Source organism: Micropterus salmoides, unplaced genomic scaffold, assembly GCF_014851395.1.
Source record: "Micropterus salmoides isolate LMB-PRFRI ecotype aquatic unplaced genomic scaffold, ASM1485139v1 Ms_hic_scaffold_20, whole genome shotgun sequence".
Taxonomy (NCBI): Eukaryota; Metazoa; Chordata; class Actinopteri; order Centrarchiformes; family Centrarchidae; genus Micropterus; species Micropterus salmoides.
This window is the reverse complement of record NW_024041151.1, coordinates 22,164,395-22,189,170: the sequence shown is the minus strand read 5'-3', so window position 1 is coordinate 22,189,170 and position 24,776 is coordinate 22,164,395. Positions and strand designations below refer to the sequence as shown.

The following is a 24,776-nucleotide window of genomic DNA, read 5'->3' as shown; positions in this document are numbered from 1 at the left end:
ATTGCATTTCACAAAATAACTTCAGAACTACATGAAAGTGAATGCAGGAAATTTGCTTTTTTGCAACCAGCTGAACAAATGCTTATGCGACTAGTTACCTATTACTGTATGTATTACAGTACATATTACAGTTATTTTTTTCTGTTATAATACATTGACTTGTAACTGTATTTTACAGCATCAGAAATAATACAAACCAGGATCTGGAGCATGTGGCTGAAGAGCGGGGAAGTCATTTTCAAAAACAAAAGTGCTGTCATAGTCTGGATTTTCCTAGAGAGAAATAGACAGACACTGTATATCAAAAATGGGTGAAAAAAACAACAGTTATTTTGTTGTCCAAAGAGAATTTAGAGATATGTATCAAAAATGTGCAATAAAATTGCAAACACTGGCGCATGGTTAAATTACGCAATTTGATTAATGGTATATGTCCACAGCACCAGTAGTGACTAGCAGAAAGACCCCTTTGTTGTGAATATTTCTTAAGGGGCTTCGTTGATGTAACAGGGAAAGGTAGGACAGGTCTAGAGTAATTTAGCTGGCCCCATAAGTGTTTTCTGACATTCTAGCTTTAGGTATTTCTCACATGTACTTGTCCTTGTCAGAGAGACAACAATAGACTGATTAGTTAGTGACAGTAGCTCAGGCTTCAGGCTAGCAGATATCAGTGTTCTCTGGGAATCTTACAAGGTTGAGTCCTACAAGAATGTTTACCAGAACTCACTGGCTCCACAGAATAGAGTACAACTCATGGATGGTGTTAGATTCCAATAAGCATTGGAGTCTAAACATCAGATAGATAGTTGTTCTAGGTGAAAGATGACCTACTAGAGAAACCTACAGGCACTACGGGGAAGAGAGAAGCATAAAAGGGCTCAAAAGATGTTATCCTTCAGATTTTGTGTTGGCATTTGACGTGTTCACATGTTGTATGCTGGCACTGTATCTCTTTGGCCGGGCTCAATAAACAATGCTATGTTAAGTCTTCAACAGTCTCTGAAAATTCTTCACACCTGAACCTGGCTCACAATATTTCTTCAACACCCTTGACTGGAGAAAAGTATGGATGAAACATCTGCAACATCATCTACAGGTTTCTGACCGGATGAGTTAGAGTTTACTGCTTGCTTCCATCTTTTCAGTTGTTAGAGCCAGACTAGTGTTGGGGCTGGGCGGAGCTAACATGGGATGAGAAGTAGTACAACACTATGGCTGAAAGGCATTAATGGCGTTAATGTACCTGTTCTCACCTCTCCATTTGCACGTGTGTTCCCAGGACAGAGTGGGTTGCGGGGGTCATATCTGGGGATCTGTTCCTCAGGAGGTTTTTCTACCTGACCGGCCCAGGGTCTCTTCATGCGGTGGGCCGACACCAGGACCCAGGTGTCCCGCAGAGGGTTGTAACGTAGGTGCTGGTGTTCTGAGGGGTTTAGGAGACATAAGACAAGACAAATATAATTGTTGGTTCTCTTCAGAGCCAATCAGGCAAGTGCACAGAAATCAATCTGTTCAACAAATCACTGTCCATTTCACCCTCTTTATTTGTAGTGTTAACAACCAGAGGAAAATTGCTGACATGTTGTGTTGAATGTTGCCAAGTATTGCTGCAACTAATGATTTTAAAAGTAGCAGGAACTCAAGTCACGAGACAGCAGTGCTGGCTGTGTTTACTGTAGGCATTGAGCACTATGCCAATGCGGAAGGACAGACCAGACACATTAGCTTAATCATAACTGGATTGGAAAAACTGGACTGAATTTACAACAACATATATTGATTTTAGCAAACCTGTACGTTCTTTTACACTGGAATTTAATGTGACGAACTCCATTTAAAAATAGGTTACTTTAAATGGTTCCTCTAGTATCGTAATTCTAGTTTCAGGTTAGATTTATTTTTATGACATTTTACGAATTGCTAGAACCTGCCAATAAATTCGGCTTGTAAATAATCCACGAAGCATCCGTTTTGTTAGATAAATATTTAATGTTTGGTTTGTGTGAAGAGTGACGCGCTTAACTTGGCTGAAGGATTTATGTAAACCGTTAGCCGACAATATCGATAGCAGTGCTCTTAAGTGTAATGAAACCAAGTTCAATAGTCTATCCTAACTTAGTCATTTTCTGGTGGATTTGGCATATAGTAATGAAGGGTAAGAGTGCCAGATTTTAAATAGAGTTTGGAACTACTTCGTAAACTATCTGCAGCTACACATGTATTGTATGAATGAATTGTTAACTCTAGTAAATTCACAAAGCCCCATACCTTTTGGATCAAAACAGACTTCTTTTTTGCCACTCATGTCGGTCGTTGCTGTTTGAGAAATGTCATCTATCGCCGAACCATCAAATCATTCTGAACTACAGCTAACAGCTATCTGTCGACAAAACCTACTTCCTGTTTTTTTGACAAGAGAGAGAAAACGTACTCTTTGGGACAAATCAACGTATGATGACAAACCTCTAATAGTCCAAAAAATAAGGGTGAAAACCACCAACTATTAATAACATTGAAAAGAATATGTTCCTCTCTCAAAATGCATCTTTGTGGATAACTATTTTTGCATAAATATGCAAGATAAATAAAACTACCTAAAGGGGGTTTTACTGGCTGCTGGCAACCCTAAAACTGTCGTCGCCGTCGTGACTGACTCATCCACTGATTGGCTGAACAGATACATCCCGCCCCCACCTGACCAGGAAGAAGCTGTCAGTTGGACCACCCGTCCGGTACCCATGGCGTGTTTGGAGCTGGAGCCACCTGCCTACCTCTGTTTACACGTGTAGACAAACCTGCTATTGTGTCTCTGTCTGTTTCGTGTTGTTTCAACCATGTCTGTGGTCAGAACGAGTTTAAGACTGTTCGTGTTCGTCGCAGTCACCGTCCTGGCCATGCTGCTGCTGCGGCACTGGATGGCCACCAAGAATTACGTATTCAACAAAGAAGACGTCGCCAAATTGGCCAAACAGTACGCAGGTGAGTTTGGTAATGAGTAGTCTACGTCTAAATGAAGCCAAGACCATCCTGCAGTTAACTCAAACACAGTTTGAAGTAAAACGACACCTATGTAAGCAGCCGAGTGGTCACCCCCCCCGCCTTACTTACTGCCTAACTTACTGCATCAATAGGCCTGTTACTGTTCCTACTACTATAAATGTCTCTCTTCTCAGGACAGGACCATGAGCAGGCCTTCTCCAAAGTGGTGGTGGAGCTCAGGAAGAGGTAACAATTACATTTTGCTCAGAAATAACTTAAGACAGTTACTGGCAGGAAAATATTTGTACTGATCCATCAATCAAAATTATGATTGACTGGTAGTCTATCCACTTTCATTCCCACTCAGACTTGTGGTCTATTCAAACTGAGTGTTTAAAGCCACATGGCATGTTGTGTTGAAGAGCTGAGCCTGTTTCAACTGACAAAACGTACCTACTCTGCCTTGCAGATAGGACTGCAGCATTGTGCATTTTTTTTTCAATGAACCAAGTAATGATTTAGTCTAAAAGAAGGTGAATGATCATTCATCACTCACTTTCTGATGTGAACATGTACACATCAAAACAATACGCAAAAATACATCAAAATGTATATTAAAGTAAGATACCAAATAACCTAATTTAAGTGTATCAAAATAAACTACTGTATTTTTGTGTTTCAAAAATATGGAATCCCTTCAAAAATCTTTCTTCTATCAGCCTCTTCTGTCTATTCACCAGTACACTCAGCTGATTAAGTGGACAATGTTTGAGAGTACAATAAATCTGACAGGTAACAGATCAAATATTCACATAAACCTGTGATGACGGTTAGTTTTAAAGTAACCAACAATTTAATGTTTAACCAACAGTTTGCTCAACTCTGGAATGCATTGTTTATCGTGCACAACGAAATCTTAACTAATTAGTGGTCAATACGGGTTTTTCAGTGGCTGATGCCGAGATATATATAGATATATATATATATATATATGCTGAAATCAAAACAAAGTTGTGTGTAATTACATTATTCCATGCACATTACAATCTAATATACATGTATCACAGCACCAATCACAGGCAGTGTTTTACAGTATTGAAAAACTACAAAATATGGAGGCATTTTTAATCAGCTGTATAAAATAGAAATTGTTTTGTATCAAACATGTATTTTAAATAAATGTATCTTAAATACTGCCCATGAAGTCAGTAGATGAGGGTTTTTAGTTGTATTGTGCATTTAAAAACCAGCTAATGAAGTGTAACTGAACTAGGTATCCCGGCCACATCCTGCCAGACGAGGACCTGCAGTGGGTGTTTGTGAACGCCGGAGGTTGGATGGGCTCCATGTGTCTCCTACACGCCTCACTCACAGAGTACCTGCTGTTGTTTGGTACTGCAGTGGACACAGGAGGACACTCAGGTGAGGAGTGGAGGGGGTTGCAGTTCTGTACGTGTGTCGAGCTAGTGATTGTAAAGAGAAAAGAATCATCAAAATAACATGATTTTATAATGTCTGCACTCTTTCAGACATTATAAAATCATGTTATTTTGCGCTGCTGTCTCTCTGTCGTGCCACTTTGCTCTATAAGGAAAATCAGGCCCTACCTCGCTCAGTATGCCACCCAGCTTCTGGTACAAGCCATTGTTATCTTTCGCCTTGCAACGTCCTCCTACGGGTCTTCTAGCCTGTACGGTGAAACTCCTATAAATGGTTCAGAACACACCAGCACATCTTGTTTTTGATCAGCCCAAAAGGACACGTCACTCCATTACTGAGTGACCTCCACTGGCTACCCATGGCCTCCCGAATCAAATTGAAGTCACTAATGCTTGCATAGAGAGCTACTACTGGGTCTGCACCCATCTACCTAAACTCCATAATACAAGCTTACGTTCCTTCTCGGCCACTGCACTCCTCCAACGAACGCCGCCTGGCTCTGCCATCCCTTCACACAAAGCAATCTCAGTCCTGGCTGTTCTCATCTGTGACACCACGATGGTGGAACGAGCTACCACACGCCATCAGAGCAGGAGCGTCCCTCTCTAACTTCAAGAAGCTCTTGAAAACTCATCTCTTCTGAGAACACTTTCTCTTATGACACCTGTAACTCCTAACATCTAACATGCACTTCCTGTGCTCTTCTTCTTCTATCCCCTTACAGTTATCCTGTATTGATTGCACTTTTTTGTTAACTCTTACTTCTTTCCCTAGGTATTTACCCCATTGATGCAATATGTGCTATTAGCTCTTACTAGTATTTATTAGTGCTCTTACTAGTATTGTCAGTTGTAAACCAATACTTGGGAGTAGGGCTGAACGAAATGGGGGAAAATTTGTAATTGCGATTTTTCTGCCCTATATTGCGATTACGATTCGAATTGCAAATGAAGTTTTGCTAAAGTTCAATAGTCACTGCCAATATAATGCAGATGAACCAGGCAGGAAGTCGTAAACACCCTTTGGAGACACCCGATCGTACATCAACAATAAACACAGTTAAATAGACAAAAAAAAAGACACAATTTAACTACATAGCCTACTTAACCATGGTAGAAGCACAAAAATCAAGGACAACTGAACAAATAAGCAAAATCTGAACAAATCAGACAGGCAAAACGCTTTTATTCTGAAATGCTCCATGCGGATATGTAACGTAGCCTGCAGAGAGCGGAATGGAACCGGCAATCGATCGAATTGATTTGAAAACGATTAATCGTTCAACCCTACTTGGGAGCCTTTTCCTTGACACTTGTAATGGGGGTTCTTGGGATTTTGTGATCAATCTGTATTGGAAATGTAAAACTCTCTACTTCGATCAGGTCGTTACTGGGCTGAGATTTCTGACACCATCATATCCGGCACCTTCAGACAGTGGAAAGAGGGGACAACCAAGAGTGAGATATACTATCCTGGTAAATCCTGTTTTATTTGATTGTTGTTTATTTTGGTCTATCCTAAATGAATGTGGAAAACATATCTGAATGGCAGAAATGGGTAGTGTTCTTTTTTGTGTCTCTTCTCTTACTTCCAAATCTTTTATTCCCCAACAGGCGACACTATTGTACATGGTATAGGCGAGGCCACGTCTGTCCAGTGGAGTGCCGGGACATGGATGGTGGAGTACGGCCGGGGTTTCATCCCCTCCACGCTGGGATTCGCTCTGGCAGACACCTTCTTCAGCACCCAGGACTTCCTCACAATGTTTTACACCGTACGTGTCTACGCCAAGGGTTTGCTGCTCGAAGCTGGTACACTACTTACAGAGGCTGAAGTTTTCTGAGGCACTTTCAAAGCTTGGACGCCCACACGGGAACAATAACATCAAATGTTCGCCTTGTCATCACACACCATTTTACCCCTGAACACTAACATCTAGCAAAAAAAAATCTGTGCCAGATCATTTCAAGTTCAATTATCTTTACAGGGAATTGTAAACAATTACAATTTGAATTAGTACAGTTAATCACATCTACATTCAATTTTCCTCTGTACAAAATAAAGTGTTGAGTCCTTTTTCCCTTTACCAACACCAGTCCATTGACTCAAAGGCTGTACCACTCACTAAATTATGTAAAACTCAAGAACATGGCAATCTGAATCAAGCCCTAGACTGTCGGCCAGAGTCCCTCGCTCATAGCATCTTATTCTACACAATAAGCATTTCTCAGAGATCAAACTTCCTACTTAGTCAGTGAGGTAACACGTAACATAACAACAACAAAAAAAGTCAACCATATTTTTTTAGGATCTGGCTCAAAGAATTGAGCCCCAACGAGTTCTTCCACAAGTAGTTTCTACTTTTGCCAAATCAAAGATTCTCCTAGAAACAATAAGGCAACATTTGTAACCGGGCTTTTGAGTATTAAGCCTTGTAGCAACAAACCACTTTTAAAGTAAGTGTTGGTTATTAAACGCTGACGCTGTGATGTGAAAAGTGCTTGCTGACTATCAAATTTGGGGACCAAGGAATTACTTTTAAAACAAATATGCAATGCTGAATTAGGCTTGTAAAACAAACAACAAATATACAATGCAAAGCCACTATTTTCTTATTAAATACAGCAACTTCATATTTATATGCCTGTGGATTCTCTGTAAATGAGGGTGTTAAACCAGTCACAGAGACCAATGCCAAGAAGTGCACTTGCTCCAAAGATCAAGTGTCTTTTGGCTCCATTTTCTCATTCACACCCGATCTGTTTATACTATATATTTTTTGAAAATGTTGAAAACCTGAGGGGCTATATTAAAGAAAACTGCCTGGACTGTGTGTGTGTGTGTGCGCGCGCAGTGTCCCATTTTGGGCTCTGTATGAGTCATAGTCAGATCCATACCAGCTCAGAGACAGCAGTGTTTTAATCATTATAGTTACTCTGTTGTGGTGTCTGCTTCACTACTTCAGAGCCACTGTGTAGCAATGAATTTAAATTTTAATGGAGCAATTTTCACACTTTTTTTCTCACAACCATAACTTTTTTAGCTGTAATGTGTCCGGGTTCAATCCTTTCATCTGTCAAAACTTTGGTTTATAAAATCTAATCACGGTTGTAAGACATTTTCTAGTTTACCCCACATACTGTATGGTGCTGTTAAACCCTAACAGATATGAGTTAGAAATATGGGAGCCCTTTAAAATGTTTGTTCAAAATGGAAAGAAACAAAGATGTTCTGTACTTTAGTCATCTGCCGTGTTATACTGTAATTTTACATGTTACATTCATTTTCAAAAACTGCATCTTGAGTTTTATGAGCTTCAATGAAAATGTAACTAGCGATGCACTTGAACTACTTGGCTCCAGTGTCCTCCGTTCATTGTTAGGAACTTTACACTATCCCAACAGGGCAAAAAAACAAACACTAACCACAGGTATAAAATCAAAGCCTTTTGGAAAAGTTATTTGTGTATTTCACATTGAATTGTCTCTGCAGCTGAATCCACTATCCCGGAGTTTGTTCCTTTTCAGATAAAACAATCGTATTTTCAAACTGATACCTGATACCTGGTTTCTGTGGAATGAACTTCTACTGTATTATTACCTGAAACTGGAGTTATCTGATTTATATACAGCAGCATCAGTAGCAGTGTGGTGTCATGGATGGATGGCAAAATGACAAAATAAAGTATCACTGTACCTTAAATGTTGATGAGCAGATGTGCAATTTACTGTGGGGTAAAAATGAAAACTGACAGTGCCAGAAGAAATAAATGTTTTTGAAGGAAAGTGAGACAAGCCTGATTTATTACTACTATATACACATCAAGTAAATATCAGTCTCAAAGAACTCAGTGAGCCTTTATACAGCACCACTGGCATAAAGAGGCCAACTGCTACTACTGGACTATATGTAACCATAGTGATGTAAATTAGGCTGGATTCAGATACTTTATTAATCAAAAAGCATGTAATCACAGTACATATTGCATTTCACTGACCTATAATCCATCAGAGATGACTTTGTCCTGCACAACAAACAAAAATACACATCATGTGGTAAACAAGCTGAATGAAATCACAAAACTGACCTTATATAGTCTGGAGAGTTAATAAAAACAGAAATGAGGTTAGGGATTGCGGGCAGGTGGAGGGATGCTGCGTGAACAGGTGGTATTATTCAGAAAAACAGACCAGCAGAATAGAAGATAGACACATCTGTCCTCATCTCCGTCTGTAAATGTCAAGAGGATGCAGACAACCTGATTTGTTGTCATCGCATCCATAAAAGAGCTCTAGGTGATGATGATAGAAGCGTTGTGTATTTTATGTGGGCGTGTGTTCGCTTGTGCCTGCTTTTGTGTATGTGCACATGCATAGAGGTGAGTGTGTGAATGTGCATGCTCGTGTACACATTCAACATGTCATAGCACATGTGCATACTACGTGTTATGTGTGTGTTTAATACTGTTTATTATCCACTCTGTGGTGTTCCTTCCTCCCTGTCTATCTATCCATGTGTGTATGTGTGTTTTACCATATTATGCCAGATATAGATTTAATGTCAGCCTAACAGACTGGCCCGACCCCGCTGCCCTCCTCTTTAAGCCCTTTACAGGAGATGTATTCAGAATCGAAACCAGGCGACCAGAGCTGAAATACCAGCATGCCTAGGCAGTGACTGCACCTTAATGGGATTGATGACGGCTTCTTTGACTAATCGCTTTGTACCTTCAATGATGATAATGTCCCCCCACCACATGCAGGGAAAACAGATGTCCTTTAGGGGTGAACACACACAAACACACAGCAGAGTTACGGGTGCAAGTGGAAAGACATAAAAAGGATGGATACAGACAATACAAACTAATAAAAAACAAGGTTCACATTCACACTAGTAGAAAGCCAGTCTGAGTATGTTCATACACAAAGACTCGCGCAGATCTTTTGTGCAATTAGGCTTACATAAACAGGTGTCCCTTAAAATGAAACATCAGACAAAAGAAATAGATAGGACCCCTGTGTCTTCATTGCATCTTCACAGCTGCAATTTACTCTCAGCAAAGCACTTCCGTGCTCTCTAGTGGACATATTCAGTATCACATCATTTATTTTTGCATATAAATCTTTTTACAACATAAACATGAGGCTGAAGTAAATGAGGCTGAACTTTTCAACTGATGGCAATATCTGTGAGTGAAAGGAACTAAAACTGAAATATCATAACAAATGTGCTATTTACCCTTTAAATTTGGAGTTCTGTATGTAATATTCTGCATGGATGGAAAATATATGTGATTTGCAGGGAAAGTACAATAAAGTCAGAAAAAGGTTTCGTTTTTTTAATCAATTAAGAGTTAGCAGTTTTAATTAATTGTCACATAAGATTTTTTTTTTTAGACAATCTTAACCAGAGGTCCACTTACCTGACTTTCCAGAGTTTTCAAACACATGTAATCTCGAGTTCTTTGTTTCTTAAACACTTTTAAGCTACTAAATACAAGCTTACTATGATTACATAATGTTGGCAGTTATGTGGCATTGTCAGTGTTTAGCAGTATTTTCTTTGTTTGTATTCACACACACATACAGGAGTTACACCTGTATGTACGGCAGCCCAGAGGGCAAAGGATCATACCCACACAAACACCGCAAACAGACTTCAGAAACAACCGACGAACATCAGAAAACATTTTTCATTACGATGGAGCTTTCATACCAATCCATGAAAATCGCCCATCAAGCCCGGGAGGCGGTGAGTGAATAAGGGGTTTTGTCTTTTGTGTTTTCTAGCAGATTTGACGTACAAGGTTTGGCAAGCTAATAACTTTTAGCTTAGTAACGTTAGCAATTATGCATGGGAGAGGGGCATGTGAAGTTACCTCTGCTCATGGTCAAATTAACTGTCCCAGATGACAAAAAACTTTATACTGATGGTAATGTGTATCCAGGGCATGGTCAGTGTATTTTACACACGTTAGGCAAACAACAGCTAAGTTGTCTATTAAACGTTAAGCAGTTAGCCGTTGAGCTAATCAGGCTAGTTCTGCATTGATCCAGGGCAACAGTTAATCAGCGTCTGCTGGTTGCCTAGATACCCAGTCAGGCCATGGTCATTTGTCGGGATTTGTCGCCCTCTACTGGGATTTTGTCTCTCATATCAAATGTTTGGTTTAAACCAGGGAAGGAAACTGTACTAAAATACTACACTAACGTTACTATTACTGGACTTTAAACGTTTTTTAGTCGTCAAACACAGGTGTTATTATTAATATCATTAATGTGGACCGCGTGGTATTCAGGTGTGTGATGACTTACAGGACACCTAAAAAGTTAACTTAGCTGTTGTGGAACATAACTTAGCCATCATCAGTATTTGTTTTTCTATCTGTGCTTTTCCTGCTATTTCAAGTAGAAATGTGTGCTGTGAAAATGACCCTTTGAAAATACCGCTTACTGGTAAGTTATGTAACTTAGTTCGGAACAGTTAATTTACCGAGGTTAGGTTACCTACACGTCCTCATATAGAAACGGCAGACTGATGTCTCCAAAACGACATGTTTGAGCGTTTTCTGTTCCCTATTGCACAAAAGCGCTGCGGCCGACACACAATCAGGGTTTATGCACACACCCCTGTGATGGTTACGGTTAGAGTAAAGAGCTTCGGGGGCTGTCAAGGCTTTTAATAGGAACTTAACATAGTTAGCTAGCGCTAACGGTAGCTAACTTAATGCTACAAAATAAACGCTAACGATACACTAACAGTTAATTACACAACAAAAAAAACAACACAATTATTGCTAACAATAGCTAGCTAACGCTAAAAATAACGTTACTACTGTTTGACACAGGAAACGAACTCCTGTCTTGGGTGAAGGTCGCTTAAGTTAATCGTAATCATCAATGTGGTTTTGTGCTACATGAAAAAGCTTTTGAACAGAAGGCATTTTAACCATAGACTGGATATAAAAAGATTTTAACATGTCACACAATAGGAAAATCACTGTATTGGTTTCATGGTTCTGGTAATGTGCATTCTGGCTTGGTGTCACACAAGAACTGAGACATCAGAATAAAACTGAGCTAATGTTATTTGGAACATATGTGCTTGTAAAAAAAAAAAAAAAAGACCTAACGTTAATATAGCAACAAGAGTACTTGTTATTAGTTTATTTTTTCACCTACAGTCAAAACACAGATACCTTAGAAGGGGAGAGCAGGGTGAGTTCAGCCAGTTTTTACTTGAGGTGTTTTTAAAGTGAGGATATGGCAGTAATGTCTCCAACTGCAGTATGTACATATATTTTAGGATGTCGTGCAAAAATCAATTTGGATCTATGATGAACAGTTTTCAAAATATGGCTTTCCAAAAAAGTGGACTCAGCTTGCCCCATATGAGGAGTAAGTTGAGCCACATGGGTGTCGGGGGTCATCAATGTCATTTCATCGTGCTAACTCAAACGCAAGGTCCAAACATTTAATTGCACTTAGATAGTGAAACGTTGCAGCTATGAAATTACTATAAAATTACATCAAAATAGCTGGCTCAACTTCCCAGAGGTCTTTTGGCTCAAATTACCCCATCCTTGCTATTTTAACAAATTTGTGTCAGCCAGCAGTTTAAGGGTAACATCATGCTAACGGTACAGCCTTATATTGTAACTTTATAAAGCACTAACACATGCATAAGATTTTCTCAAACCTGTCTGTAATTGTTCAGATTACCAGAAGAATCCTTGAACATAAAAAAAAAAAATCACTTTGAACAGCAAAATACAGTTTTTGATCTCCAATGTGCTTATCACATATTCCATGGGCCTCTCTTCATCATAGGGTGAGGAAAATGGATGCATCTTCAAAAATGTGTGGTCAAATGACCAATTTTGTCTGTAGTTGCCGAGAAACGAGGGGTGGCTCAACTTCCCATCCATCCATCGTCAACCGCTTATCCTGTGTACAGGGTCGTGGGGGGCTGGAGCCAATCCCAGCTTACATCGGGCGAAAGGCGGGGTACACCCTGTACAGGTCGCCAGTCCATCGCAGGGCGGGTCAACTTCCCCACAGGCTCAAATCACCCCGCTCTCCCCTACCACACATGGAACTGAACATTTTATTGTTACTGTTATCATTAGTGCAACAGTTGTGTTTGAGGTGCTGAGTGTGCTTTGTGTTGCTGTCCAACAGGATGAGGTGAGGACTGAGATGAAGAAGAAGAGCCTCCTCATCCTCATTTACCAACACCTGTTGGCGCAAGGGTCAGTATGAAGTTGTGTGCTGGTACATATGTGTGACATGTCAAAAAACATTACATTACATAAAATCATTCAGATGGTCTTAGCTAGGTAACAGTAAAAGTGCAGGTTGGGTTTGTTTACCACACAAATGCATTTTTGAACAGCACAGCTGTTGATGACATGAAAGTTAAAGAACACAAATGCAATTAAAGCAAAGACATAATGAAAGAGAAACGAGTATGAAATACTTAAATTTATGGATTAATTTACAATTACTATCATACATGTTACTGAAGAAGCAGGTATGTGAGTAACAGCAGTATAAAAGCTGTGCCCATTTATATTAGGCCCATAGTAACACGCCTGCAGAAGGCCTTGTGTGTGTGTGTGTGTCTGTGTGTCCACGGAAAGGGTCTGAGTTTACTGGCTACATGCAATCCATCAACAAAAAACATTAAAAGTAAATCACATTGGACTCCCCAGGTTCATAGAGGCGGCAGTAGTTGCCCTTGTTACTTATCTTTCCAATGTGCGGGCATGTCTGTGAGTTCTCGTGTGTGTCCATTCGCCAGGTACATGGCTGCAGCAGTGGCCTTGGACCAGGAGACTAACGGAGGTGTGAGGAGGTTCGAGGTTTGTGATAACATCGATCTGGAGATGGTGCTGATGGAGTACGAGAGTTATCACTACGTCAAGTTCCAGAGGTATCCCAAACTTATCAGGAGAACAGCAGAACCAGGTATACGACCTCTGCTAAAACACTGAGCAGCATAGACATCATACCTCATGCTTAATGCTAAATTTTGAATTATTGGGATGTTCTCATTAAATCTCAATTATGTCAATAGAATATTTCTGTTTTTTTGTCAAGGTGAAAACAGACGTGCAAGAAGTGTTGGAGTAAAGAGGTGAGTCCCTCAATCTCACGCCTTCCTTTTTATTTCACAGAGCTTAATATGCTAACAATAAAAACAAAATGAGTAAAATACTCAAAAAACAACAGGAAATTAGTTTGAGCCAGTTTTTAAAAAATCTAATAATGATAGCTCTCCCAACTTGTTAGATGTCTTCTGTGCGTCTTTTTATCCCTCAGAAGTTCCTGTTCAGCTGTGAAGCCTCTTCCCAAAATCATCCCGTCCCCGAGGCCACAGTCCGGAAGCGGATCCAAGAGACCAGCTGCCAGTTCACAGACAAATGTACAACTTTAAATGCAAAACAACCAACATTTGAATATATTAAAATAAAAGGGGATTATTCTGACATCCTAATGACTATTTCATTTTCCAGGAGATCGGCTCTTCTGTCCCTCCGGAGTCGTCAGAGTTTGGTCTCAACGTTTCCTCCATCAGAAATGGACCAGCTGGGGAGGCAGCCATGAACAGAAAGGTACTGGGGCAGTGATTGTTGTTATTTATGGATGAAGGTGATTGATTTTTGTTGTTTTTTTTGAAGACATATTTCAGTTATTAGTAACCTTCCTCCTGTAAAACTAGAAATTAACAGCAAATCCCATCATCAGAATTTATGTGATGGTTTTACAGGAATGATCTCCAAACCATTACAATCTAAACCAGCACCTGCATGTTTTGGAGTAGACATTAACAGCAAAAATTCCAAGCCCCTCCATAAATACAAAGCATACACACAACCTGATTAATATGTTCACTCCCTTTTAATTTAAATTTAAAACCAAATCACTTCAGCCAGTTTTGTTGTTATGCCCATGTTCACCTAATGTGTAAAAATCTTGTATTGCCTGTTTTAGGGCCAGATGACTGACGGCAAAGGAGCTGGCAGTGACTCCGACCACATGGTAATTACATTGGAGCGTCTGAGCAACACCGTAGAAATAAAAATCCTTGTGATGAGCAGTTAATCCGGACTGTAAAACACATAAAATATAATTATTTCTTAAGACATTTGACATTTGGTGCAAAATACAATAGAGCAACATTAGTAAAACTACTAATAGTACTACACTACTACCAATAATTATGATTTTATGCTGTGTTGCAGGAAAGGCTGCTGAAGCCCCTCAGTGGCTTTTCTGGAATGAGCGGTGAGATGAGACAACTGGCTGCAATTATCAGCAGGGTACGACACCCACTAAGATACTATTCTGCAAACACTGACAAACAAGAAACAAACACACAGAGGAGATGATTTTAGCTTAACATGTGGCACAGAATTTGAAAATATGCTTGAAGTGATGGGATACCCAGTATGTCCACTAGAGAGCAGTAAAGATCTTTGTTGTGAATGAATTGATCTGTTGTATTAATGAAGGCCCAGGTTCTATCTATTTCCCTTATCGGATGTTTCATTCTAAAGGACACCTATTTACAAAAGCCTAATAGCTCCAGGATGTGTGTGCGTCCATTCTAACATTTCTTGACATCTTCCACATGCATTCACTCTGTGTGTGTATGTTCATCCCTAAAGGACATCTATTTGCACAGCCCCAATGTGCGGTGGGAGGACATCATCGGCCTGGAGGACGCAAAGCGATTAGTCAAAGAGGCCGTCGTCTATCCCATTAAGGTGCGGCCGCTGCCTGGGCATGCTGGTATTTCCGCTCCGGTCGCCGGACTTCGATTCTGAATACATCTCCTTTAAAGGGCTTAAAGACAAGGAGGGCAGTGGGGTCAGGCCAGTCTGTTAGGCTGACATTAAATCTATATGTGGCATAATATGGTAACACACATACACGCATAGATAGGCAAGGTGGAGGGAACACACACATGTAATGCCATGTCGAATTTATATACACAGCCACATTCACACTACTTTGCTGCTGCTGCATACAGAGATTGCACATATAAATAAAATCTGCCATACAAACACATTAGTAGAGGACACACACACTTCTATCATCATCACCTAGACCTCTCTCTCATGGATATGATGACAACAAATCAGGTTGTCTGCATCCTCTTGACATTTACAGACAGAGATGAGGACTGATGTGTCCATCTTCTATTCTGCTGGCCTGTTTTATTGAATAACGCCGTACATCCACCTTCCCACAATCCCCAACTTCTGTCTCCATTATTATTCATTCTTTGGGGAATAAGGTCAGTTTGGTGATTTCACTCAGCCTCTGTTTGCCACCTACAATTCAGACAAATTTGTAGTGTGTGGTATTTGCAGAACCAACGCAGCTATACATCACGCAAATCAGGTTTTCTTTGTACACAGCTCAGCTCCTGATTGGTCTGCAGAAAATGGAAATGCATGTTTTATTGCCTGTAAAATATAAAATATTCTCATATTGAAATATATTGCGATTTACTTCATATTTTACTTCTCTGTCTTTACAGTACCCCCAGCTGTTCACAGGCATCCTGTCTCCGTGGAAGGGCTTGCTGCTTTATGGCCCTCCAGGTAACACCTGCACTGGTGTAAACCTTCGCCATATTCGCTGATGACAGAAAAACATGTTGTTTGCTTAATCAGTGGACTACTTTAAAGAGTTTTACATTTCAGAATTCTTCCTGACATGGACTCATGATCATGTGACTCACACGCATAGGTACAGGTAAGACCCTGCTGGCCAAGGCCGTGGCTACAGAGTGTAAGACGACCTTCTTCAACATCTCAGCCTCCAGCATCGTCAGCAAATGGAGAGGAGACTCTGAGAAACTGGTCAGGGTAGGTTATTCTTCAACGCACACAACAATTTAAATGCAACAAATACAAAAAAAAAAAAACACAGTCTCCTATACTTGGCATTTCTTATGAATCTATCTTTATACTGTATCTGCAGGTTCTATTTGAGCTGGCCAGGTACCACGCCCCATCCACCATCTTCCTGGATGAGCTGGAGTCGGTGATGAGCCAGAGAGGAACCAGCATGGGGTGAGCTGAACCACAATGTGTGGTAAATGGAAATGTTTTGTCCCATTGCTGAAGGTTAGCGATTCTTTCCCCGCAATAGCAAATGTGTCTGGCACATGGCTTTAGACGCCTAGAAATTGTGAACCCATGATAGTTATGTTTTACATTATATATTTGACATCATACATTTGTACAAAATATATAATTAAAACATTAGTTAATTTATATTACTAAAGGTCAGAAGACAGATGAGTATTTTTATGAATGATTAATTCATGAAAAAAAAAAAACGTGAAGTCAAAACTGTACTAAAATAGTTTTGATCCAAATCCTCATGTATAATAAAAAGAACTAATACTGTAATTGTGAAACCAAGAAAAGCAAAATGATCACTTTAGCCTAATTATGAAGCTCTTTATTAAACTATGAAAACCAACGGGCAGAACACTGTACAGAGACTGACCAGCTCAACCCTATAGTTACTATTTACTCATGTCACGAGCAGTGTGGTGGTGAATAAAAACTTGATGTGACAGCAGACTGTTTTCAGGGGAGAGCATGAGGGGAGTCGCAGGATGAAGACTGAGCTGCTGGTTCAGATGGACGGACTGGCGAGATCAGAGGACCTGGTGTTTGTACTGGCTGCCTCCAACCTGCCTTGGTAACGGCATAAACACACCCCAACTGAATTTTATCTTATGTAATGAAAAACAAAAAAACAATACACAAGAGGAACTAAATGCATTATTTTACCGAATGCCACAAAAGCAAGGGACAACTTTTTACATGTCAACAATGAAATTGCATAGAGGAAAAATCTGAATAATTCGGGGACTCTTAAGTGAACGAGAAATGAACTGCTGTGCACAGATTTGAACTGTTCCTGTTCTCAGGGAACTGGACCATGCCATGCTGAGGAGGTTAGAGAAGAGGATTCTAGTCAGTCTTCCCACTTCGCCAGCTCGCCAGGCCATGATCTCTCACTGGCTGCCCCCTCTTAACTCCACAGGAGGGGTGGAGCTACGAACTGAGCTGGACTATGAAACGCTGGCGAAGGTGTGTTACAGTAAGACTTGTAACAAAAGTTTAATCAGTTATCTATGGCACATTTTCTTGTGCCATTTATATATTAATAACTGCCATGTTTGGGATTAAATAAAAATGAGTTTTGCTGTTTGGGAAAAATAATGTGTTAACTCATGCACTGCCCATCATGCATGTTTGTACTCTGTTAGCTCTTCTCAGTAGCAACGATCACAACACAGTGCCCATCAGCTAGGCCTTATCTGCCTGTTTGTGTGTGTGTGTGTTTCAGGAGATGGAGGGTTACTCTGGCTCTGATATAACACTGGTGTGTAAGGAGGCTGCCATGAGACCAGTCCGCAAGATCTTTGATGCTCTGGAGTCACATCAGGACGGTAGGACAACACACACACTCACACACAGAGGTCTAGTGCTATAACAACTTGCAACCGCACAAAAATCCCCTCACTGGGATTCTCCTTCACAGGAGACGATGACATGCCTGCCATCCAGCTGGAAACTGTGACCACAGCTGACTTCCTGGAAGTCCTCGCGCACACCAAACCCTCGGCACGAAACCTGATGGACAGATACACAGCCTGGGAGAGAGAGTACGAGTCTGTCTGACACAAAGGTGCACATTTTAACATGAGCATTGTTTTTGGCCCTCAAGTGAACTTTGGGGAAGAAAAACATAAATAAAATACTGAAATAATGTGCAAATACAACCCTCCTAAACAAGTACCTGAAAGCTTTGATATTCTGAGCCAGTGCTACTGTTTTTTAAAGCAGTCTTTTTGTTTATCTGTTCAATGATCATAAGTACAATGAAATAATAAACAACAGTTACCAGCTGCATTTTTTTAAATTCAAACTTTATACATTATGATATAATGACAAAACTTTTGTTATCATGTGCAACAGATGGTTGGTACTTTTGAAATGCATGCTATTACTTTTAAACATTTTGGAGAGAGAAGTCTTACATCAAATGGACGTTTTGATTACAGATCAATCAGTCACACTTATGAGGATTACGGAATTGTTATTTTTCCTTATTCAGGCTGAGGGGATGAGTAGAATAATTAAGGATGTCTAGGATGAGGGGAATAATTTAATCATTTCTTTCCCTCCAGTGTTAAAACAACTACCGAAAAAGAGCAAAAGAAAGATTCTGTTACTTATAGCAGGTTGTTCAGGATGTGTTCGACAGCATCTGGGAAACTGTCACATGTCAGGTGGGGAGGAGGGTTGATTTTATTCTCATCTCCTTCTCTGTATTTACCTGCAAGATGACCGGAGAGAAGGTGGAATATCATCAACCACAAAAACAACAACAATCACCACTGGATGGATAAGTATTCTGTAGCTAATGAGGTAAGATCCAAGGGACAATACCACGGTACACAGGCTATTATGAAGACATTGAGGATGAGGAAGAAATATAGAATCTAGTCACTGTGCAACAGTCAGTTGCTGTTAGTTACGTTTAGGCAGAGATGGGAGAAGGAAGAAGTGTAAGTCTTTTTTTTTTTTTCTTACCAGTTCTGACTAAAATTCCCAAAATTCCTGTGTTCTGAGCCCCGCCCACATCATCTCTGGCGTCCTGTGGGAAAACAGCAACGAGACACAGACTGAAGTTTTCTACCGGCTGATTAATATTTGTATCAAACAGTGAACATTGAGTTATGTTCTAAAACAACTGTCAGTAAACACTGTGTGAAGATCTCAGGTTTGAGGCCTGTTCATAGAAATGAGCCTATTCTTGCAAGTCTCTCTGCTAAATGTTGAAAATGTACTTAATAAACGTGCTGTCAAGGAATCTCAATTGATCATATACTTACATCTCCTATCATGACAGCTTCTACTGGGCTGCATCCTAAATCAGACAGAGCCTATGTGAAGGAAACAACCAATAAATAAATATATAAGCATATCATGAGTTTAGAACCTTCTTTTTTCTAACGAGTTAAAAGATGGAAACGTGTAAAAATATAATTTTTCAACCTGTGTGAAAAAAGTCTCTTCTGGTTTTCCCACCACAGTAGCTTTACAGTCTGTTGCGTACTCAAGACCTGTCACAAAGGGCCCGGGGCCGAGGGCCAAACCATCCTTACGTTTGTAGTACCGGGCTTTATGGATGGCGATGAGAGGCGCTCCATCCAGAATCATTCTGTCCAGAAATATACACGATTAACACGTCAAAAAGCAAGATTAATAAAAGGCAGACAAATGATTTACACCCTCATTTTAAAGAAATTAAAGCACAGTAAGAGAAATCAAAAAATGTAAAACTTGTTTTTTTTCACACCAGCTAGGAAAAACTAGACTACTTCATCTTCGTCTCAATAACTGGAACTCAAATGTTGTGTGAGTCACTGAAGAATGTGTCCTGTGAATGAGCTGACCACCTGAAAGCCTTGTTGAGTGTTTGGTAGTTGAAGTGATCAGGAGCGAGTCCCACGACGACAGCGTTTGGCTCTGACGTGTCAATACCTGGAAAAAGACAGACAGCAGGATTAGTCAGTCAGTATTAATGTTGATCATTTCTTTTACTTTAGCAAGCCATTTACTGAGTACAAACAACTACAGAGTCACACTCACAAAGAATTTCTGTTTTTAGTCTCATCATTTTAAATTGATTCCTTTAGGCTTTTCCAGTGTTGGTCACAATAAGAGAACACAGTGGGCTCTAATTCTGTCATTTGTCACTATTTTTGGCCATTTACAAACTAAAAGGTTAAACGATAAATTGAATGTAATGGTATAGATTATTCAGCAAGGCAAAGCTTAAAAAAATAGTTTTCAGCTGATAGCAGCCATATGCTGAGTGATGAACACTAAGTCAATAATAATATCTAAAGTGTGATTCTTCATTTTCAGGTTGTTTGATTTGATTGCTGAAACAAAAAGGTTCAAAACAAATAAAAATGGGTAAAAAAAATCAATATAGTTCATTCTCCAGCTGAAGCGTGGTCTCTTTCTGTCTCACACACACACACACGTTTACACACACTCACAGCTCAGTACCAGTGAAGTCTTCCAGTGCGCTGTCCTCCACCAGCAGCAGAGGCCTGTGTTGCTTCTGCTCTAACAAACTCCTCGCTGCACTCAGAGAAGTGAAGATCTCTTTTTCCTGCAGAGTAACGTTCATTTTCAAAAACAAAGCCAGGGAAAAATGCGCCACTCCAGAGGTCAAAAATAGAATTAATAAATCACATGAGGTGATTATTTTGCTGTTTGCTGTAACCCTTTTCCTGACTTTGTTTTTGGAAAATTTGGGACATTGCTGTTTGCAGAGCACCCAACTGACACCGACCTCTTATTTATTTCTTTAACATTACAGTAATATGCCTTTGGATGTTTTACCTGGACGTCAAAGTTGAGACGTTGCAGTCGTTCCAGTAAGTTCCTCTTGCTCTCCTTTGTTGTGTTGGTCACAAACTTTACAGCAACAGACGCCTGCCGTAACCTGACCGCAACAAAACATAGTGCAATTAAAATTTACAATTCGTATGCATCTATAATAACAAAATGAATGATGTAATAATCCAACATATGTGTACTTCACAAGACTGGCTGACTCCTACCTGTTCAGGGCGTCCTGCGCCCCGGGCACCGCTGTGTCTTCTATATGCAGAGTTCCACTCAGGTCAATGAGCACGGCCTTCAGAGCCCGTCTGCCCGCCATGCTGGAGACCTGCAGGGGAGGATGTGGAGAACGTGACCCGAGGTTGGGAATATGTTTTAGAGCTTGTAGAGATGCAGTGGCACATGGACATGGACCCACATTTCCTCCTTATGATCTGATTAGTGCAAGTGTACTTTCGCTTACTTTGAACATGAAAGAGTTTCAGTCCCTCACCAAAAACCTGCAGCCACTAAGTACGCTGTTAGACAAGAGCTGCTTGGAGTGTAGTCTCTGATTATGATCTTCTAAACTGCTATGGTCCACTGTAAACGGAGCTTTACTCAGTTTAAAAAAGCTTATTCTTTCATAATAATGTTGTTATTTTAGAGATTATGCATTCATAATCATAATTCACATTGGCAGTGGTAGAATTTAGCAGATTACTGCGTTGTTCAAACCTGCATCAGGACAAACTGAGAGGATTATTGACTGGTTTGTCCCCAGAATTTATGACTTTCTGCCTAGAATACAGATTTTGGGGATTGTATTTTATTGCTGCTTGACTATGTGATCCCCTATTATTTAGACATGCTTGGATTTCTGTCATGTAGTTATCAATGTGAGGGTACAATTAATCCTTTTAATACCCACCCAAAATAGCTTAAATACACGCATGTATATATTATTTGTACTTAGCTTAACCAATAAAAGGAAACGGTGTTGTCAGGAAAGTGCCAAGCTGAGAAAAAGCCTGTGAGTGAGTGAGTGAGGTGTTTAAGGGAAATCGGGGCTGTAACAACAACAATCCAGGCATATCTGTGGTTTTGTTTTTTTCTACGTGATTTTATTGTTCTTTATATGACTTTTCTATTTATTAATAGTCACTGTTAAGCGCATGGCTTTGGTGCTGGAAACCCGGGTCCTCTCTGACATAAATAGCAACTGTAAGTCGCGTCAGCTAAATGAATAAATGTGATGTTAATGTAAAAATATACATTTGTTTCTGTCTGATGTACTGGTGAAGACACAAAAGCACAGCATCTTAGGTTATAGGCCTTTTCCCAGCAAACATATTGTGTGGCAGCAGCATGAGCACAGGTGTAACCAGTAACAGTAACAATGGCTTCATTCCACTTAAGTGCCCCAGTAAGCCATGATAGTTAGCCAGTATGCCTACTTGCACTGGACCTGGCACACCTATGCAGCCATTGTTACTGTCATTAATGACACATTTCCTAGTCACAAACGTCTGCTGTGAAAGAAGGTGGTTGGTTGTTTTAAGGATTTTAAGATTTCATTTAAGGGGGCAAATTAAGAGTCGACGAAGAGTAGGCTACTGGTGTTGTTGTACTTTTAATTCCCATCTCCTAGCCTATTTAGTATCATTACTTTAGGTCTACAATAACCCTGTCATATTTATATATATAAATACATATAAACCTTCATTTTAAACATCACTGTTTGACCTGCATGGATGCTAACTTACTGTAATTAAGCTAAAGTGCCATTCGTTTATCTGAACATTGAGCGACTTCATTACTGACACGAAACATTGCGGTTTTAATTCACAAAAATGACACAAAACCTAAATAAAGTTTATATGGTGAGAATGTCAGCAAACTGCACACCTAACCTTTAGCATCAGCAGCTCCTCTTCCTGTTGACGTTTTCTTCTTCACTGGGTTAAAGTGGGTTTTATTCTCTGTGAGCTCAGTGCTGCCCCCTGCAGCTCAATGACGTCTCAAATGTTCCTGCTCTCTTTCAAATCATTGTTTAAACATTAAATTGTGTTTTTTTTTTCCTTTTTCTGAAAAACATTGTTTAATATCACCCTCTCTTTTTGATATCACTCTCTATCTTCTCACTGTTATTATTTTGTATATGTCAATCAAATCAACAAATATACATATACAGTCTAAGAGGGTTACCCTTAACCACTTAATCACTCATTAGAATAATAAAGAAAAACATATGTGTCCCATCCCACTAACAACCAACAGATGTATCACATTAGTGGGTCTTTTAGGGCATTCAGATAGATTTAATATGGTGGGAGGTATTATCAAAACGACAAAATCCTTCTCTCTGCACGATGCCAGACAGCACTGGTCAAATCCTCTTTTCGTATGCCTCCAGTGAATAACACTGTTTCACAATGTTGTTATTTAGTTTTCAGTTTTTGTTTTTGCATAATGTTTTGCAGCTCATAGATGTGAAAAACACAGAACTAATCCCACACTGTAATGTCTTTGTCCGGACGAAATATCGACATCAGTACCATTTTTAAAATCCAAACACCACTTGATTTTATGTAATGTTTTGTTCCAGATTTTATTTGTTTTTATTTCTTTTACTAACCTCTTACTTTTTGTGTGTTTCCCTCTTTTTGTTTTAAATTGGTCCTTCCTATTCTTACTTTCCTATTGTGTGTTTATTTGTCCAGCTGAGTTAGTTCATTTGGAGTTAAAGTCCATCAGGTTTAAGTCCTCAACTGCTGTGATATTTGTCTCCTTTGCACATTTGTGTTAGTAAATAAATGCACTGAAAATTAAATAGATTTAAATGTGATTTTTTCATTGTAATAAAAAACTGTAACTAGCAGCTATTTATATTTATCCCTATTGCTCGGATGGACAGACTTTTGGAGTGAGCAGTGGAGCTTTTTAAAATTTTTTATTTTATAGATATATAGAAATGAAAAATCTAAACAACTGAAATGAAAAGGAATGGAAAAGCTGCTTTACGTCACCTAACCTGTCACAGTACATTCATTTGACTTACGATTGAGAACACACATCCTGACCTGTGAAGTGCAGATACATATTCACGTACAGCCGCCTGTGATCGCTTACAGATTATACTATAAACCCACGGCTGAACTCCGGCTAATCACAGATCAAAGTGGCTTTACAGTGCAAATCTCCCTGATAAACATACGCTTCTAATTCCAGCAGATCCCCTTTTCCTGCTCACTCCCCCCTTGCAGGTATTTAGAATCGAAACTGCAGTAGTGTTAATAAAAAATGTTTGTGGAGCTTAGTGGGGGAGGAAATGGTTATAATGTACAACATATGGGGATTATTAATGAAGTGGAGCAGGGATAGATGGACAATTACGGAGTCGAGAGAAATATGTTAATACTTAAACAGAGCAGACGAGATACTGCAGCATCATACTCGAGTGATACTTGATACACTGATTTTTCACAATTTTCTGACATTTATAGACTAAACAACAAATCAATTAATCGAGAAAATAATCGACAGATTAATCAACAATGAAAATAAGCAGTAGTTGTAGCCCTAAACCCACAGCTGTAAAATGGACTCCCGTAACAGTAAGGCTTTGAAATGTACTATACGTAAACTGACTTCCTTCCAGACTACAGCTGAAACATTTCATAATAAATAGCGGGTCTGTTCCAGGTATTACTCCATTGCTGTACTTTGACTTCAAAAATGTGGGTTGCGAAAAATGTAAATTCTGTAGTTATGTGAACTAAATTTAGTGATCTACCTTCAGCTCCGAAGTCAGAAGTGACAGGGATTATATGCTCACTGACTTGAAACCAAACTTTTATCTTTGTTACTTTGTCTTTGTTGTTTTGAAAAAAGAAGACTAAGACAATAAAAAGAA

At 39.6% G+C, this 24,776-nt stretch overlaps 4 protein-coding genes and 1 long non-coding RNA gene across 10 annotated transcripts in view; 2 read left to right on the top strand and 3 right to left on the bottom strand.

Annotated features, from left to right (window-relative positions):
- The window catches only part of galt (galactose-1-phosphate uridylyltransferase), a 30,721-nt gene extending 28,295 nt beyond the window's left edge, over window positions 1-2,426 (bottom strand). Inside the window, exons 1-3 of the mRNA XM_038733204.1 lie at window positions 2,269-2,426; window positions 1,254-1,423; window positions 198-273 (exon numbers count right to left, since the gene is read on the bottom strand). Of these exons, the coding sequence (XP_038589132.1) occupies window positions 198-273; window positions 1,254-1,423; window positions 2,269-2,305 (283 nt within the window). The 5' untranslated portion in view covers window positions 2,306-2,426. The remainder of the gene's footprint in view (window positions 1-197; window positions 274-1,253; window positions 1,424-2,268) is intronic.
- A 270-nt stretch (window positions 2,427-2,696) lies between these two features.
- On the top strand, window positions 2,697-8,206 carry sigmar1 (sigma non-opioid intracellular receptor 1). The gene is made up of 5 exons (XM_038733205.1): window positions 2,697-2,979; window positions 3,174-3,225; window positions 4,253-4,401; window positions 5,802-5,894; window positions 6,033-8,206. Exons 1-5 carry the CDS (start codon window positions 2,835-2,837, stop codon window positions 6,260-6,262), a joined length of 669 nt encoding a protein of 222 aa, XP_038589133.1. The 5' UTR covers window positions 2,697-2,834; the 3' UTR covers window positions 6,263-8,206.
- A 1,827-nt stretch (window positions 8,207-10,033) lies between these two features.
- katnal2 (katanin p60 subunit A-like 2) lies at window positions 10,034-19,323 on the top strand. 5 transcript variants are annotated; one of them, XR_005446817.1, is made up of 18 exons: window positions 10,034-10,170; window positions 12,600-12,670; window positions 13,222-13,388; window positions 13,521-13,557; window positions 13,743-13,845; window positions 13,937-14,035; window positions 14,415-14,462; window positions 14,666-14,743; window positions 15,092-15,190; window positions 15,970-16,033; window positions 16,182-16,300; window positions 16,416-16,507; window positions 17,037-17,147; window positions 17,380-17,542; window positions 17,802-17,904; window positions 17,997-18,143; window positions 18,817-18,886; window positions 19,055-19,323. XR_005446817.1 is itself a non-coding variant. In XM_038734164.1 (17 exons), the coding sequence occupies exons 1-16, from the start codon at window positions 10,120-10,122 to the stop codon at window positions 18,134-18,136; spliced, it is 1,545 nt and encodes a 514-aa protein (XP_038590092.1). In that variant the 5' UTR covers window positions 10,034-10,119; the 3' UTR covers window positions 18,137-18,143; window positions 19,055-19,323. The 5 variants fall into 5 exon arrangements, 1 of the variants encoding a protein (XP_038590092.1); XR_005446816.1 differs by having other exon boundaries at window positions 18,802-18,886; XR_005446819.1 differs by lacking the exon at window positions 10,034-10,170 and adding an exon at window positions 10,570-10,717 and having other exon boundaries at window positions 18,802-18,886.
- LOC119914700 lies at window positions 14,663-16,390 on the bottom strand. Its single transcript, XR_005446820.1, has 3 exons — window positions 16,174-16,390; window positions 15,954-16,070; window positions 14,663-15,864 (listed from the first exon to the last, which is right to left on the bottom strand). It is a non-coding gene; the product is annotated as an uncharacterized LOC119914700 (long non-coding RNA).
- hdhd2 (haloacid dehalogenase-like hydrolase domain containing 2) lies at window positions 18,356-22,846 on the bottom strand. 2 transcript variants are annotated; one of them, XM_038734166.1, is made up of 9 exons: window positions 22,774-22,846; window positions 21,100-21,209; window positions 20,879-20,981; window positions 20,540-20,645; window positions 19,921-20,005; window positions 19,627-19,682; window positions 19,354-19,388; window positions 19,052-19,115; window positions 18,356-18,794 (listed from the first exon to the last, which is right to left on the bottom strand). In XM_038734166.1, exons 1-9 carry the CDS (start codon window positions 22,780-22,782, stop codon window positions 18,691-18,693), a joined length of 672 nt encoding a protein of 223 aa, XP_038590094.1. In that variant the 5' UTR covers window positions 22,783-22,846; the 3' UTR covers window positions 18,356-18,690. The 2 variants fall into 2 exon arrangements, with proteins under 2 accessions (XP_038590094.1, XP_038590093.1); XM_038734165.1 differs by having other exon boundaries at window positions 19,354-19,404; window positions 19,517-19,682; window positions 22,774-22,840.
- Between the last annotated feature and the right edge of the window lie 1,930 nt (window positions 22,847-24,776).